The sequence below is a fragment of the Culicoides brevitarsis genome, chromosome 2, assembly GCF_036172545.1.
Source record: "Culicoides brevitarsis isolate CSIRO-B50_1 chromosome 2, AGI_CSIRO_Cbre_v1, whole genome shotgun sequence".
Taxonomy (NCBI): domain Eukaryota; kingdom Metazoa; phylum Arthropoda; class Insecta; order Diptera; family Ceratopogonidae; genus Culicoides; species Culicoides brevitarsis.
Window position 1 is genome coordinate 29,881,225 of NC_087086.1, and position 14,269 is coordinate 29,895,493.

General features: G+C 26.6%; 1 protein-coding gene across 1 annotated transcript in view; it reads left to right on the plus strand.

Annotated features, from left to right (window-relative positions):
• The window catches only part of LOC134828363 (homeodomain-interacting protein kinase 2), a 30,568-nt gene extending 20,902 nt beyond the window's left edge, over positions 1-9,666 (plus strand). Inside the window, exons 4-7 of the mRNA XM_063841309.1 lie at positions 3,894-3,994; positions 4,711-4,920; positions 5,988-8,238; positions 9,163-9,666. Coding sequence (XP_063697379.1) covers positions 3,894-3,994; positions 4,711-4,920; positions 5,988-8,238; positions 9,163-9,294 — 2,694 coding nt within the window. The 3' untranslated portion in view covers positions 9,295-9,666. The remainder of the gene's footprint in view (positions 1-3,893; positions 3,995-4,710; positions 4,921-5,987; positions 8,239-9,162) is intronic.
• The last annotated feature ends 4,603 nt before the right edge of the window (positions 9,667-14,269 follow it).

A 14,269-nucleotide genomic window follows, 5' to 3' on the forward strand; every position in this document is an offset into this window, starting at 1 on the left:
TCGAATTATTTTTTGAAAAAATTCGATATTTTTCCAATGATGTCGTTTATGATTTTATCATGTTTGTTACAATTTTTGAACTTTAATTCATAAAAATTCTTGGAAAATTTGGAAAAACTACGGAAAATTGGAAAAACTTTAAAATTTCCAAAAATTTAACAATTTTTGACAACAATAACAATTAAAATTAGAAAAAAAATTAGAAAAGCTTCGGAAAATCTTGGAAAACTTCGTGAAAACTCGGAAAATTCATGGAAAAGTGGAAAACTTTAAGTTCTAAGGAATCTTAAAATATTTTTGTGAGTCTCAAGAAATTTTCCAATAAGAAAAAATATTCAAGATTTGAAAATCTCGAAAAATTTTGTGAAAATTCGGAAAATTCGAAGGAAAACTTCATAGGAAAATTTTGAAAAGCTGAAAAAGTTGAAATTTTGAAACCTTCTTAGTATGTAAATGTCCTTTGTGAGTAACGTAATTTATGAAAAACTGTGGAAAACTTTAGAAAATATTGGAAAACTTTGTGAAAACTCGGAAAATTTTGGGAAAATTCATGGAAACGTTTTTAAAAGCTAAAAAAATTTAAATTCTTTTAAATCTTCGAATATTTGATCGAGTCTCGTGAGTAACATAAATTATGAAAAATTATTGAAAGCTTTGGAAAATTTTGGGAAAGTTTGTAAAAATTCGGGAAATTCGAAAAAAAAATTAAATTATTATATAGCTTTGAGTATTCACAAAAATTAAAATTAACTTTGAAGGACAAAAATGTGATGAATCTGAGAAAAACCATGAAAAATTTCGGAAAATTCATGGAAAACTTCGGAAAATTCATGGAAAAATTTTGAAAAGCTGAAAAAAATTTATATTCTTTTAGAACTTCGAATACTTTTTTGAGTCTCGGGAGTATCTTAAATTATGAAAAATTATTGAAAGCTTCGGAAAATCTCGAAAAATCTTGGGAAAGTTTATAAAAATTTGGGAAATTCGAAAAAATGTGAAATTTTCTTTAACTTTGAGTATTCACAAAAATCAAGAAAAACTTTGTAAGCTAAAATTTGTGGAAAATTTGAGAAAAATCTAGGAAAACTTTGGAAAATTCATGGAAAACTTCGGAAAATCCATGAAAACCTTCAGAAAATTCATGGAAAATTCGAAAGATTTTCTATTTCTTAAAATATTCGTGAAGTCTCGTTAGCATAATTTTCATGAAAAATCTTAGAAAACTTTAAGAAAAATCGGAAAAGTTTAAAAATTTTCCGGAAAACTCATGAAAATTCATCAAAGACGTCTAATAAATTGAAAAAAATCTTTAAAATTATAAAATAAAACAATTAAAAATACGATTAAGCTGTTCGCTTCACGATTTCTTTCCAATCACGTTTTCGAATGCTCACACAAACACACGACATCGTTTGTTCATGCGAATGACAATATTTATAATCATGAATTAAACAGGTACTACACCTCATAGTTGATAAATACGACATCGACTAAACTCGTGCGTTGGATATTTACACTCACTTACACACAAAAACAAAAAAATATTTATAAAATTAGTACAAACATCATTCATGACGACGATTTTTTTTTGTGTTTTTTACAACCACAACTCACATGTGTCGTCATCAAAACATTTTTTTTACGCACCGTGTTCATTAAATTGCGTGCTAAAAAAACAATTCTCGATAGATAGATAGAAAAATTTTGTCTCTTTTTCAAGTGAATTCAAACTGTTGAACACGGACCGAGAATGTTAAAGGCGTGACATTCCCATTATTATTGCTTTATTAATGCTAATATTTGCGTTTCTAATAAAAACCCGAGTTGTTTACGCCAAGTACAGAACAACAACTGAAAATAAAAAATTGTTTGTAAAGACAATTGATGATGATAGCAATGACGGAGGATTTCAAGGCTGTTCGACCGTGATAAGGGTCTCGCATCGCATTCCATGCCACCGAGACCACGTTTCGTGCCGCGTATATCGAAATTGTACGTTTTCCACATTGTTTTATTAATAGTTGGTACCGAAAGATGTGAATAGGCAACGTGACATGATGATGCGGAGAATTTTTTTTATTTTATCAAAACTTTTGTTAGAAAAAAAGATTTTTAGATTTTTTTGGAGACAAATGAAATTTTTTTAATACTTTTTCCGTAAAAACGAGTCTAGGAGACGTAATAAAAACAACCAGTAGGTACAATACCAGAACAGCAAAGTAATAATAGACACGAGGCAAACAAAATGAATAAAATTGTATTAATATAATGATGATGACAATGTCGGTCGTTTATTGTCATTGTGTGTATTTTGGTGCCAATACATGTTGAGAAGCATTGTTTTTTGAGGATTGGTGCGAGTTTGGGATGAGGATAGGGGTCTGTCTGGCATGTTTTTATGATGAAAATATATTTTTAGAGTGAAAGTTAGGATTTGAAGGTCAGAAATTAACGATTTTTTGTTCAAAAAAAATTAATTTTGATCGAATTTTCTCAACGTATAAGACCCAAAAATGAGTATAAAATTATTTTTTTTAATTTACTTCAAAAATATTTTTAAAAAAATAATAAAAAATATTGAAATTTTCATTTTTCCATAAATATTAATTTTTTAAAAATTAATTTATATTTAATTTAATTAATTTTAATTTTTAATAATTTTAAATATTAATTATTAATAAATAAAAATATTAAAAAATTAATTTAATTTAATTTGAAATTTTTAAAATTTTCCAACAGACTACAAACCCCTCATTGGGATCTATAATAAGGTTTTTAGAGAACCGTAGGGTAAAAGTGATGATGGCAATGTTGTGCGTCTTGACGAGACAAATATTTCTGCATCATTAGATTTTTGAAATTAAATTAAATTTAATTAATTTTAATTTTTTTTAATATTTAATATTTAATAAAAATATTAATTAAAATTAAAAATTAATTAAAATAAAAAAAAAAATTTAAAAAAAATTTATTAATTTTTATTAAATTTTTAATTTTATTAATTTTAAAATATTAAAATTTTAAAAATATTAAAAATTTTTTTAAAGATTTAAGGCTAAAAAACTCTCATTGTGGAGCTTAAAAATTTTTTTTTGGGATCATTTTAAATTAATATTTTTAAAAAATTAAAATATTAGTTATTTTTTTAAAAATTTAATTCTAAAAAAGCATCTTGGGATCTAAATTTTAGAATTTTTAAGTCATAAACGACACATTTTGCAAAAATTATTAAGTCTTTTGCCTCTAAATAATCAATTTCTGACATTCTGACTCTAAAAATCGAATTATTTGATTCCAATTTTGCTACTTTTCAACTAAAAGTAACACGTGTCATCAATATTTTGAATATTTTTGAGCGTTTAATCGACTTTTGATATTAAAATCTTCACTTCTGACGTCTCAAAATTATTTTTTAAAAAATATTTTCTTCAATTTTGCTCATTTTGGTCCAAAAATTTAAAAAAACAATTAAAAAAAATAAAATTTTAAGAAATTAATTTAAAATTTCTGAATTGTCTCATATAAACTCTTCAAAAATACAAAAAAAAAATCATCAAAAAGCGCTCATATCTCCCACAAAAACGCAAGTTTCTTTAAATCTTTCAACCACATCTTCAAATATTTTTATAAATTTTTACAAAATTTTATATTAAAAATTGCCTTTTGTCAGACTTCTTCTCCAACTTTACACACAAACAAGTCATGTACCAACATGTCCAAAATAAAAAAAACCAAAAAAATAATATTTATGCCAAAAATGTCCTCGAAAAATTTTATCTTTTTTTCTTGCTTCTCTCTTGTCTAGCAACAATTTGTCAACAACGTGCGTGAAGACGAAGAAAATCAACGTTTCGCAATTTTTTACTAATTTTTTTTTTGTTGTCTCGTTTCAGGTTTTGACTGCGTTGTTGAAATTAAAACAACTTGGTTTAATTCATGCTGACTTGAAGCCCGAAAATATCATGTTGGTGGATCCAGTGAGACAACCTTATCGGTGAGTGACCTCCGCAAAACAGCCGGCAAACTGCGTCAAATCGAGATGATGAGTCATCGCGTCGCCACTCCACGAGGCACAAAATTTTTCGTGAATGAATGAATGAATGGTGTTTTCGGGGCGGCAAAATGTGGTTATTTTTCCGTTTAACCCAAAATACGAATTTTTCGTACATTTTCTTCGATAGTTGTTGTTGTTGTTGTTGTGAGAGCGCAAACTCAGACACCATCCAACTTTCGCTTTAATAATAATAATAATAATTTTACTCCGCATTTTATGCTGTTTGGATGGCGATGATGATGATGTTGTGACGTGGGCCGCAAGATTTTTCTTGTCTTTTCGTACAAAAGTCTTCGAAATTTTTTTCGGAGATGGAGAAAAGAAGAAAAAAATGTCGTATGGCTCACATGCATGCGGATTGTTTCAAGTTCAAAGTTCAAATTAGGTGTCAGACGCGCACATGCGACTATTTTTTTCGTGCAAGATTACGATAATAATAATAAAAATAAGAGTGAATCGTACAATGATCCGACGGCGTGCCACATAATTCATGCGAACGATACGAAAGAAAGGGATGGCTGTGTGTGAAAACGAAAGTTATTTTAAGGGGTAAATGACATAGATGTGGAGCGACGGCGGCGTGTCTGTGATTTAGAGCATTCAATGCAAACTAATCTCTTTTCCTTGTTTTTTTTTTCGTTTTTTTCGCAATTTAGAGTGAAAGTCATTGACTTTGGCAGTGCATCTCACGTCAGTAAGACCGTGTGCAACACCTACTTACAATCACGATATTATCGTGCCCCGGAGATTATCTTGGGTTTGCCATTCTGCGAAGCGATTGACATGTGGTCGCTCGGATGCGTCGTTGCCGAACTCTTTTTGGGATGGCCTTTGTATCCTGGTTCATCTGAATATGATCAAATCAGGTAAGAATTGAAGAATTTTCATTAAAAATTTTAAAAAATCACTTTTTGTCAACAATTTTAATGGATTTTGTCGAAAAAAGTTAAAAATTATCAATAAAGTAATAAAAATTTCTACAATTTTGGGATTTTTTGTAAGAAAAATTCATAATTTTGACAGTTTGATATTCCTTTTATTGCAAAAATTTGTTAAAAAAATTAAATTTGTAAAAAAAAATAAAATTGAATTGAAAATTGAATTTTTTGAAAAATCAAGTAAAATATAAAGAAATTAAAATACTTTTATCAAGAAATATAAATTTTGTAAAAATCGTCAGTTTTTGAATTTTTGACTTAAAAAATTTATTAAAAAAATTAAATTAAAAAAAAATTACTAAATTTTTAACATTTTTTATTCTTTCTTCGTTTATTATTATAATTGATTAATTTTATTAGTTTTTAGCTTAACTTTATAATTTTAATTTATTAAATTTATTTAAAATTTTAATGTTTTAACTTTTTAAGCCAAATTTAAGAAAAAAGTGTTAAAAAATATTAATTTTAATGATTTTTCATGTGATTTTTTCTCATTTTGATTATTTTAATAATTTCTAAGCAAATATTTTTAAAATATACAAAATTCTTAAAAAAATTTAAACTTTAAAGCTTCAAATTTTTTTTACTTTTTTTTATAAAATTTTTAAAAAAATATTTTTAAAAAAATTATTTTTTCTTACTTTTCAACGGATTTAATGATTTGAAGTTAATTTTTGATTATAAAACTAAAAAAATTGCATCTTTCAATTTTTTTATATTTAATTTTAGAGTTATTTTTAAATTTAAAAATAAAATCAAAATTTTAATTTAAAATTAATAATTTTTTTTTAATTTAAAATTTTATTTTAAAAATTCAAATTTAATTATAATTTTTTTATTTAAATAATTCTCTTGAATTTTTAAAAAATTAAGATTTAAGCGTAAAAATAATTATTTTTTCGATCAAAATCATCCAAATATGACAAAAAGTGATTTTTTTTTAAATTTAATTCCTTTTAAAAAATACAAAAACTTACAATTTTTTTCATTTTTAGGTACATATCACAGACACAAGGCATTCCAACGGAGAACATGTTGAACAGCGCAAGCAAAACGGCGAAATTCTTCTATCGCGACGTCGAATCAACGTATCCCTTCTGGCGCCTCAAGACTCCGGAAGAGCACGAAGCCGAAACGAACAACAAAAGCAAAGAAGCCCGCAAATACATCTTCAACTGCTTAGAAGACATCGGACAAGTGAATGTCCCAACCGACATCGAAGGCGGACAATTACTCGCCGAAAAGACCGATCGTCGCGAATTCATCGATTTACTGAAACGCATGCTGACAATCGACCAAGAACGACGAATTACGCCGGGCGAAGCTCTCAATCATCCGTTCACGACGCTGGCGCATCTCGTGGACTACGCGCACTGCAACAACGTCAAAGCCTCAGTACAAATGATGGAAGTGTGTCGTCGCGACTCGTCGATGATGCACAGCGTGCAACCAACAACGGCTACCTTGGTAACGAACTTTGTACCAAATGCCGCCGAAAATATGACATTCACGATAAACAACCAGTTGCAGAGTCAAGTGCAACGCTTGGTGCGCGAACGTGCCGCCGGACCCTCGACTTACGATAATTTGTACCAAATTTACGGCGGTCGAAATGTGGCACGACAATACGGAAATTCGCGCAATGACGCGTTCCAACATCAACTTGTGTCGAGTATTTTGTGCCCGCCGGGCTATCAAACGATGCCAAGTCCGACGAAACATGTCGTAGTCGGGGGCACGGGAATGCAGCCGCAAATTCAGGTCCCACCGCAGCAGTATGTGAATGTTCCTGTGCCAGTGTCGATGGTTGAGCCATCGTCGGGGCAACGAATGTTGCTAACGAACGCCGTGCAATCGAGCGTTGCATGGCCCCAGGGCGGCAGACAACTGGCAATTGTTCCATCGTGGCCTCAACAAGCGCCGCCCCATTCGCTAATCGTCGATTCGGCGCCTTTCCTCAATGTCGAGGAAATTTACCCGAAACATCATCTCAATATTCCCCGGAGTCATGACATGAAGAAGGAATCCCCCTTGCATCATCTCGTCGTGCCCGGCAGTGGGCGTCATGACAAGAAAGAACCAAATCAACTGTCGCCCGTGAAGAAACGCGTCAAGGAAAACACGCCGCCGCATCAACGGTACAGCAGGCAACACATTTCGCCGCAATATCATCACGCCTCGACCTCATCTTCCCATCAAAATCTCAATTTGAACAACTTTTACAACAATAATGGCGGCAATACCGTCACCACAAACAGCAACAATGCCCAGGTTTCGTCAAATCACCATCATCATCATCATTACAACAACAACAATAACGTCGGAAATGTCGTTGCGAACCAACTTTCCGCCGCGGGACATCTCTCAAAGCATCCCGCAACCATCACCATTCACGATACGCCATCGCCGACTGCCGTCATTACCATCAGCGACAGCGAAGATGACGAACCAGCACCTCCGCCGGCTCATGCCAAGAATCGCACGCAACCCCAGCATTCACGCAGCTCCCGAGTCATCGAGAAAACCGGTTCTTCTGGCAATTTAACGTCTGTAACGACATCTCGTGGTGTCATCAACGATGGAAGTCAACGCAGTATCCCTGCACAACAGCGCAAAAACGTAATTTCCTGCGTTACGGTCGCCGACAGTGACAGCGAAGAGCGTCGCAGTCCCAAAACGAACATCAAGTACGAACAACACGTCGGTCAATCGCAGAAAAAACGACTTTTGGCAATGGCTCAAAGCGAATGTCTCCTCTCGAGCAGTTCATCGACGTCGTCGGCGACACAAGGCGCGCCCCAACTGCACGTTCCCAAACAAGAACCAAGTGATTTCATCTACGACTATCAACCAGTGGTCGATAAACGGGCATCCTGGGCTCCCGGATCCTCGTCATCCGCTTCGTCGTCGTCAAATCACCACAAACGCGGGGCTCAGCAAGACAACTTGGCGGCACATTACAACAACATGCCGAATCAGCAGCAGGCGAATCAGGCACCGCCGCCCGTGGCACACGCGAAAAATACGCCAACTTCGTCGACAGCGGCATGGCCAGCAATGTATCGTCAATCGGCGCATCAGTCGAACACGCCGTTGGGCGGATCTCCCGGCGGAAGTATTTTGCCGCAGGAGATTTATGCGCAAGGTGAGCTGTATCGCAGACCAACGGTGTTCGTGTCGCAGGCTCCGTATCAGCCGTATCACAGAATTGTTCCCCCGCCAGCACATAATGCATCCAATAGACAGGTGAGTGATGATGGAAAGGCGATGCAATAGTTGAAAATGTTTTGATTTTTGTAAATTTTGATAAAATTACGAAAATTTAGAATCAATAATTACAATTTTCAATAAAAATTCTTAAGAACTTTACATTTTTTTTATGATAATTAAACGTTTTTCATTAAAAAATTTAAATTTTTTCATAAAAATTAAATATTTTTTAGTTGAATAGTTGAATCTTAATATTAAAAATTAAATAAATATATTTTAAAATAAAAAAATTTTTGTCATTAAAAATTCAAAAAGTACAATTTTTGAGAAATTATTATTTTTTCTTTGTAGATTTTGACATTTTTAGTACAAAAATTAAATTTTTTCATTGAAAATTTAATTAAATATTTCATAAAACCTATAATTTTTTTTCTGAAAATTTAAATCTGATTATATTAAAAACTTAAATATAAATAACTTTATAATGAAAATAGAAATTAAAAAAAAATACAATTTTATTATTTTTTAAATTTAATTATTTTTTGCGAAAATTTTGAACTTTTTACTTTAATAAATTTGTTAAAATTTTTTTTTAAAATTTTACAAAAGAAAATTTTAAAAAAAAAAAAATTTTTTTAAAATTTAAAAAAATTAAACAAAATTCATTTTTTTTAAATTTAATTTTTTTAAATTAAAAAATTAAATATTTATGTTAAAAAAATATTTTAAAAAAATTAAATTTTTTAAATTTTATGTTGAAAAAATATTTTATACGAAAAACTCAAAAATTTTCGAAAAAAAATAATTTAAATTTAATTTAATATTGCTTAAAAATATACATTAAAAATCAATTTTTTTAGAATTATTTTAAAAATTTTCAACTATTTCGTATTTTCCAGCTTAATTTCATCTCAGAAGATTTTTTTACTAATTAAAAAAAAAATCTTCTTACTCTTTTAGGTCTTGCCAACGCAACCACTCCCAGCGCATCTACCCTTTCCCACGCAATATAGCCACTTTGGTCCTCTTAGTCCCGCACAAGTTGCCGCTAAACATGGACCATATCCTGCCAACTTATGGTTTCAAGATTAAATCGTTGTAAATCTTATAGAGATAAAAAAAAAATATTGATAAACATGAAGATAAAATGAAAGATAAAACGTTCACAGCACAGTATTTTCGTCCTGTTTGTTTGATTGTTTGTCTCTAATTTGCCGTCTAAATACGATTTTTTGACCAAGAACATTCTCTCCGTATAATTGATGTTTATGTTTTTACTCTGTGAACAATTAAATATGAATATAATGAATGATGGTAGTAATCATTATAAGGAAAAAAAATTAAAACTTAAACATATTGTTAAAGAAAATATTAATGAAATCATATCAAATTTTGTGTTTATATTAAAAAAAAAATATTAATTAAAAATTATATTAGCTTTTTTGTTCAAATCAAAGTGGAATGAAATTTTTTATAAAGAACCCTTCTACACACTTGATTTAAATATATATATAAATATTATTATTAACATAAATTAATTATGTACTTTGTGTAATAAAATAATCATTAGTTTGTAGCTATTAAAATTATTATTATTATCAGTTTTTTATTTTATTTTTGTCAATGTCAATTGATTGGGTAGAAGGAAATAATTTAAAGACTTACAATGTATAATGAAAAATAAAAGAAAATAATTTACTAAAAAAAATGATATTATTCATAAGGAAATACAAAGAAAGTAACACACACATATGTATGTAGAACATAGTTTCATTTATCATTATATTCCTACATTAATTATATTATTATTTTTTATTTTAAACAAACTTATTAAACGTATATGAATAGTAGAAACACGAAAAATAATACAAATAGATGAAAGAAAAACACCCTTAGTCTCAAGTTTATCTTACAAATAAATAAAAAAATATGTTATTTTGTGATGGAGTGTCTAACTTTAAAATATTAAAAAAAATATATATATAATGAATACATATTATTATATAAAACATACAAATTATTATCGAACACTATAAAATAATCAAATATTTTTATTCTTCTCAATGGAAAAAATTAATTTTGTTTTGAATAATTATAACGTTATAATACGTTTCATACAAAAAAATTAACAAATTATAAAAAATATATATATTTAACAAACAAAAAGTGATGCTATTATTGATTGAGCAAAATTATTATTATTATATTATTTGTTTTTAGGTGTTCCTAACATACATAAAAAACAACAAATTAATTCTGAAACATAGTGATATAAGCATACTTATTATTATAAATTAATTTTTTTTAACATTTATCATCAAATCATTATGATTTAAACAAAAAAAATAAATTTAAATACAAGAAACAAAAAATATAAATAATAAATTAATAAACAAAAAAAAACATTTAATGAACTTTATATATTTAGAGAAAACTATAGACTGTAGTATTTTTTTACATATATATATGATTATTATTCTGCTGCGTTAATGCATTATAAACATAAAAATTAAATGGAAAAGTAACACATTATTATCAATTTTAATTAAAAAAAAAAATACCTTATTATTATTATTATAAATTACAAAAAAAGAATGGAAATTATGATAAAAATATATAAACTTATAGTGAAAAAAAATAAAACAAATAAATACACAAAAAGATTATCTAATACACATTTAGAATAAGAAAGGAGATTCAGGTTCCCCGTAAAAATATTAATCATAATATTAACATGGGTTAAAATATAACAAAAAACAAAAAAATATATATTATATATGATAAGCGTACCATAAACTTATAAATAAATACATATTTGTTTATCATTTCAAAATTAAAAATAAAATGCGGATTTTGGGTGAATTGAATAAAAAAAATATAATCAAAGATGGCCTCTTTTCAGTATTTTTCTTAATTGTGAGCCATCGTCTAATACAAAAAAAAAACTAATAAATACATGTATTGTCATGTTTATCCTATATTAATTATTATCAATAAATAAACAAATAAATGAGTATAAAAAATAATCATCAAGAAAGTAACAATAATTTGAATTATATAAAATGTACGTAACATAATGTAATAATTTCGTTCACGTCTCTAACTAACATATATATGATACATGATGAATTTGGCACTATTACAAATAAATATATATTATTATATTATATAGATATGCTAAATATTAAACAAAAAAAAAAAATACAATAATATAGATAGAGAACAACCGTAAATACAACAAACAATGATTATAATTTGATATTATCATTAATTTTTCATAACATTTTTTTTTATTATTTTATAATTAACATATAATATATAAATCTGAAACAAAACATGAGCATTATGATATAATTTAGTTTTTTTATCATGTATTAGGAAAGTTATTTTTCTTTTGTGAATCATTATTAGCTTAATACTATTAATATAAATAATTATTATTATTATGTTTTTATTATGATTTCATGTAACTATTGTAATTATTATTCTAATTATATATTATTATTATAAATGGATCAAAAATATATCTTATATAAAAAAATACGCATTGGAAAAAAAAACATTTTTTTTATTATTTTCATATTATTATTTTTTTTTTTTTTATAAAGGTATGTTATTATTTTATATATTTTTTCAAACATATATTTTGAGCATTTAATAAAATAAATTATTAAATTGATGGTAAAAAAAATAAATGTTCATCAATAAAATAATCCTAAATGTGATTTTGGGCACGTTAACAATAATTAGCTTTTAGAATTTGTATCTTTATATAGAACATATATGTATTATTTAATCAATCAACAACACATAGTTTTCACATAACATACAAGTAATAATCAAAAGATGGAATAAACAAGTAGAAATCATTACTCAACAACATTAATAATAATATTCATTAATAGCGACCTGTAGCGGCCTAAGCGAAATATAAAGGGAAAAAACAACATTATATAACATATGCAAGTGTGAAAAAGTTTTCATTTTTTGTGTGTTGTGATTTTCTAAGTACAAATTTCAGCTACTTTTTGTGTATCTTTGGTGGATATGAGTTAGAAAAAAAGTAGCTTTTTGTATTCAAATTATTGTCTTTCTTCAGAAACTTAATAAATAATCATCAAAAATAAAAGTTTTATAAAAAAAATTACAAAATATATATAAATCTCAAAATTAGTAAAGCTTTTAACTCAAAAAAAAAATATAGAGGATGAAAAAGCTTTTTAGAACAAAAAAAAACTTTAAATATTCATCATTTTTATATGTATGTAACATTATGTAGCCTTATATAAAGAAGACTTTTAAATTTAAGTGTTAGCGAATCAATATTAGTTACTTTTCATTTTTATTCACTCTCAAATCCAATATATATAATTTTCTAATAATTGAAAAAAAACGAACAATACAATATTAAAATAATTCATAATAATTAATAAACTCTTTCTCATCTTAAAACAAGAAACATAACAAAGAAACGCTTTTAAACAATGTAAAACTAACCACCTTTTGTCTATTGTAAACGTATAACCGTCATACGAATAGATTTATAACAACATATATAACTTTTTAGAGTACATTGGCTTTTAATCAACTTTTACATACATACAACAACATATATTATTTTCCTGTTCACGCACTCCAATTTTTAGAATATTTTATATTTATACAATAAATAACACTCAATATATATATATTTAAAAATACATAATGGACCTGACAATTTTTTACAATATTAGAACATATTAGAGCATGATTTGAAAAATATCAAAAAATAAATAAAATTATAATATATATTGATGAAAACTCATAATAATTGTGAATGGTGAATGTTTATTATACATATAAACTTTTTTCATGGCAAGTTTCGAAAGTATACTTTTTATAATGTTTAATATTTTTTAATAAAAAAATGTTAAACATTATAAAACTCGAAACTTTTAAACATTAAATTTCAAACTATACTTAAAAAAAAACAAAATATTTCAAAACAAACCATACATACATAAAAAAAATCATATTTAGTGAAAAAGTAACAATATATATATTATATATAAATTTTTGCCTTAACATTTGTGACTGTAGTACACATATAAACATGATGTAGATTTGTACTAACAATATAATAATAATAAATATTGATGTGTAAATAAACAAATAATAAATCAAATTATATCACAATTAAGAATATATAGAATTTTAATCACATTTGTATGTTTTATATAAAAGAAAAAAGTAATAAAGCGATAATAATAATAAATTACAATGAAATAAAGTCCAAATTCCAATGAAAATCCTATTAAACTTATAAACAATAATTATTCTTTAAAAACATTTTATTACAATAATAATAAAAAAAAAATTACAACAATTTTATATTACTTTCTTATTCTTTATACTTTTTTCTCAAGTTTAAAAACAAAATATTTAGTAACCTACAAGTAACGGAAAAAAATCACAAAATATAGAAATATTATGGCTGTTTTACACTCTAATAACTAATCTCTACTACAACATAAAAAATATTTATAAAGAATTTAAATAAAAATTTGCATCCCACTTGATAAATATATAAAAAAAATTGGTAAACATACATATTGATATGTAACATTAAAAAAATAATTAGAAACACACGCTATAAATATTCCTCGTAACTTTTCAAATCTCTTTCGTCTAAAAAAAAAACTAAAAATACTTATCTTACAAGAAAATTATAAACAATATGTTTGTAGAGGTACAAAATTAATAAAAAATAAAAATTATTCAGCTGTACTGGCGTATAAAAAATGTGATGTAAAAAATAATAATTATAATAATGAAACAAAATAAAAGTTATATTTGTACTGTAAAAAAAAATAAGAGAGCTAAATTTTATGTGACCATTGATCGACCCGCAAAAATTTTCCTATAACATTATTATTATTATCAAAAACAATATTATTATATATTATTAACAATAACAATTTTATAATTTAACAAAAAAAAATAATAATAAATAAATAAAAGGTTTTTCATAAAAATAAATAAAATAATGTCTAAAATTTATATAAAAAAGCATAATTAATAATAAATA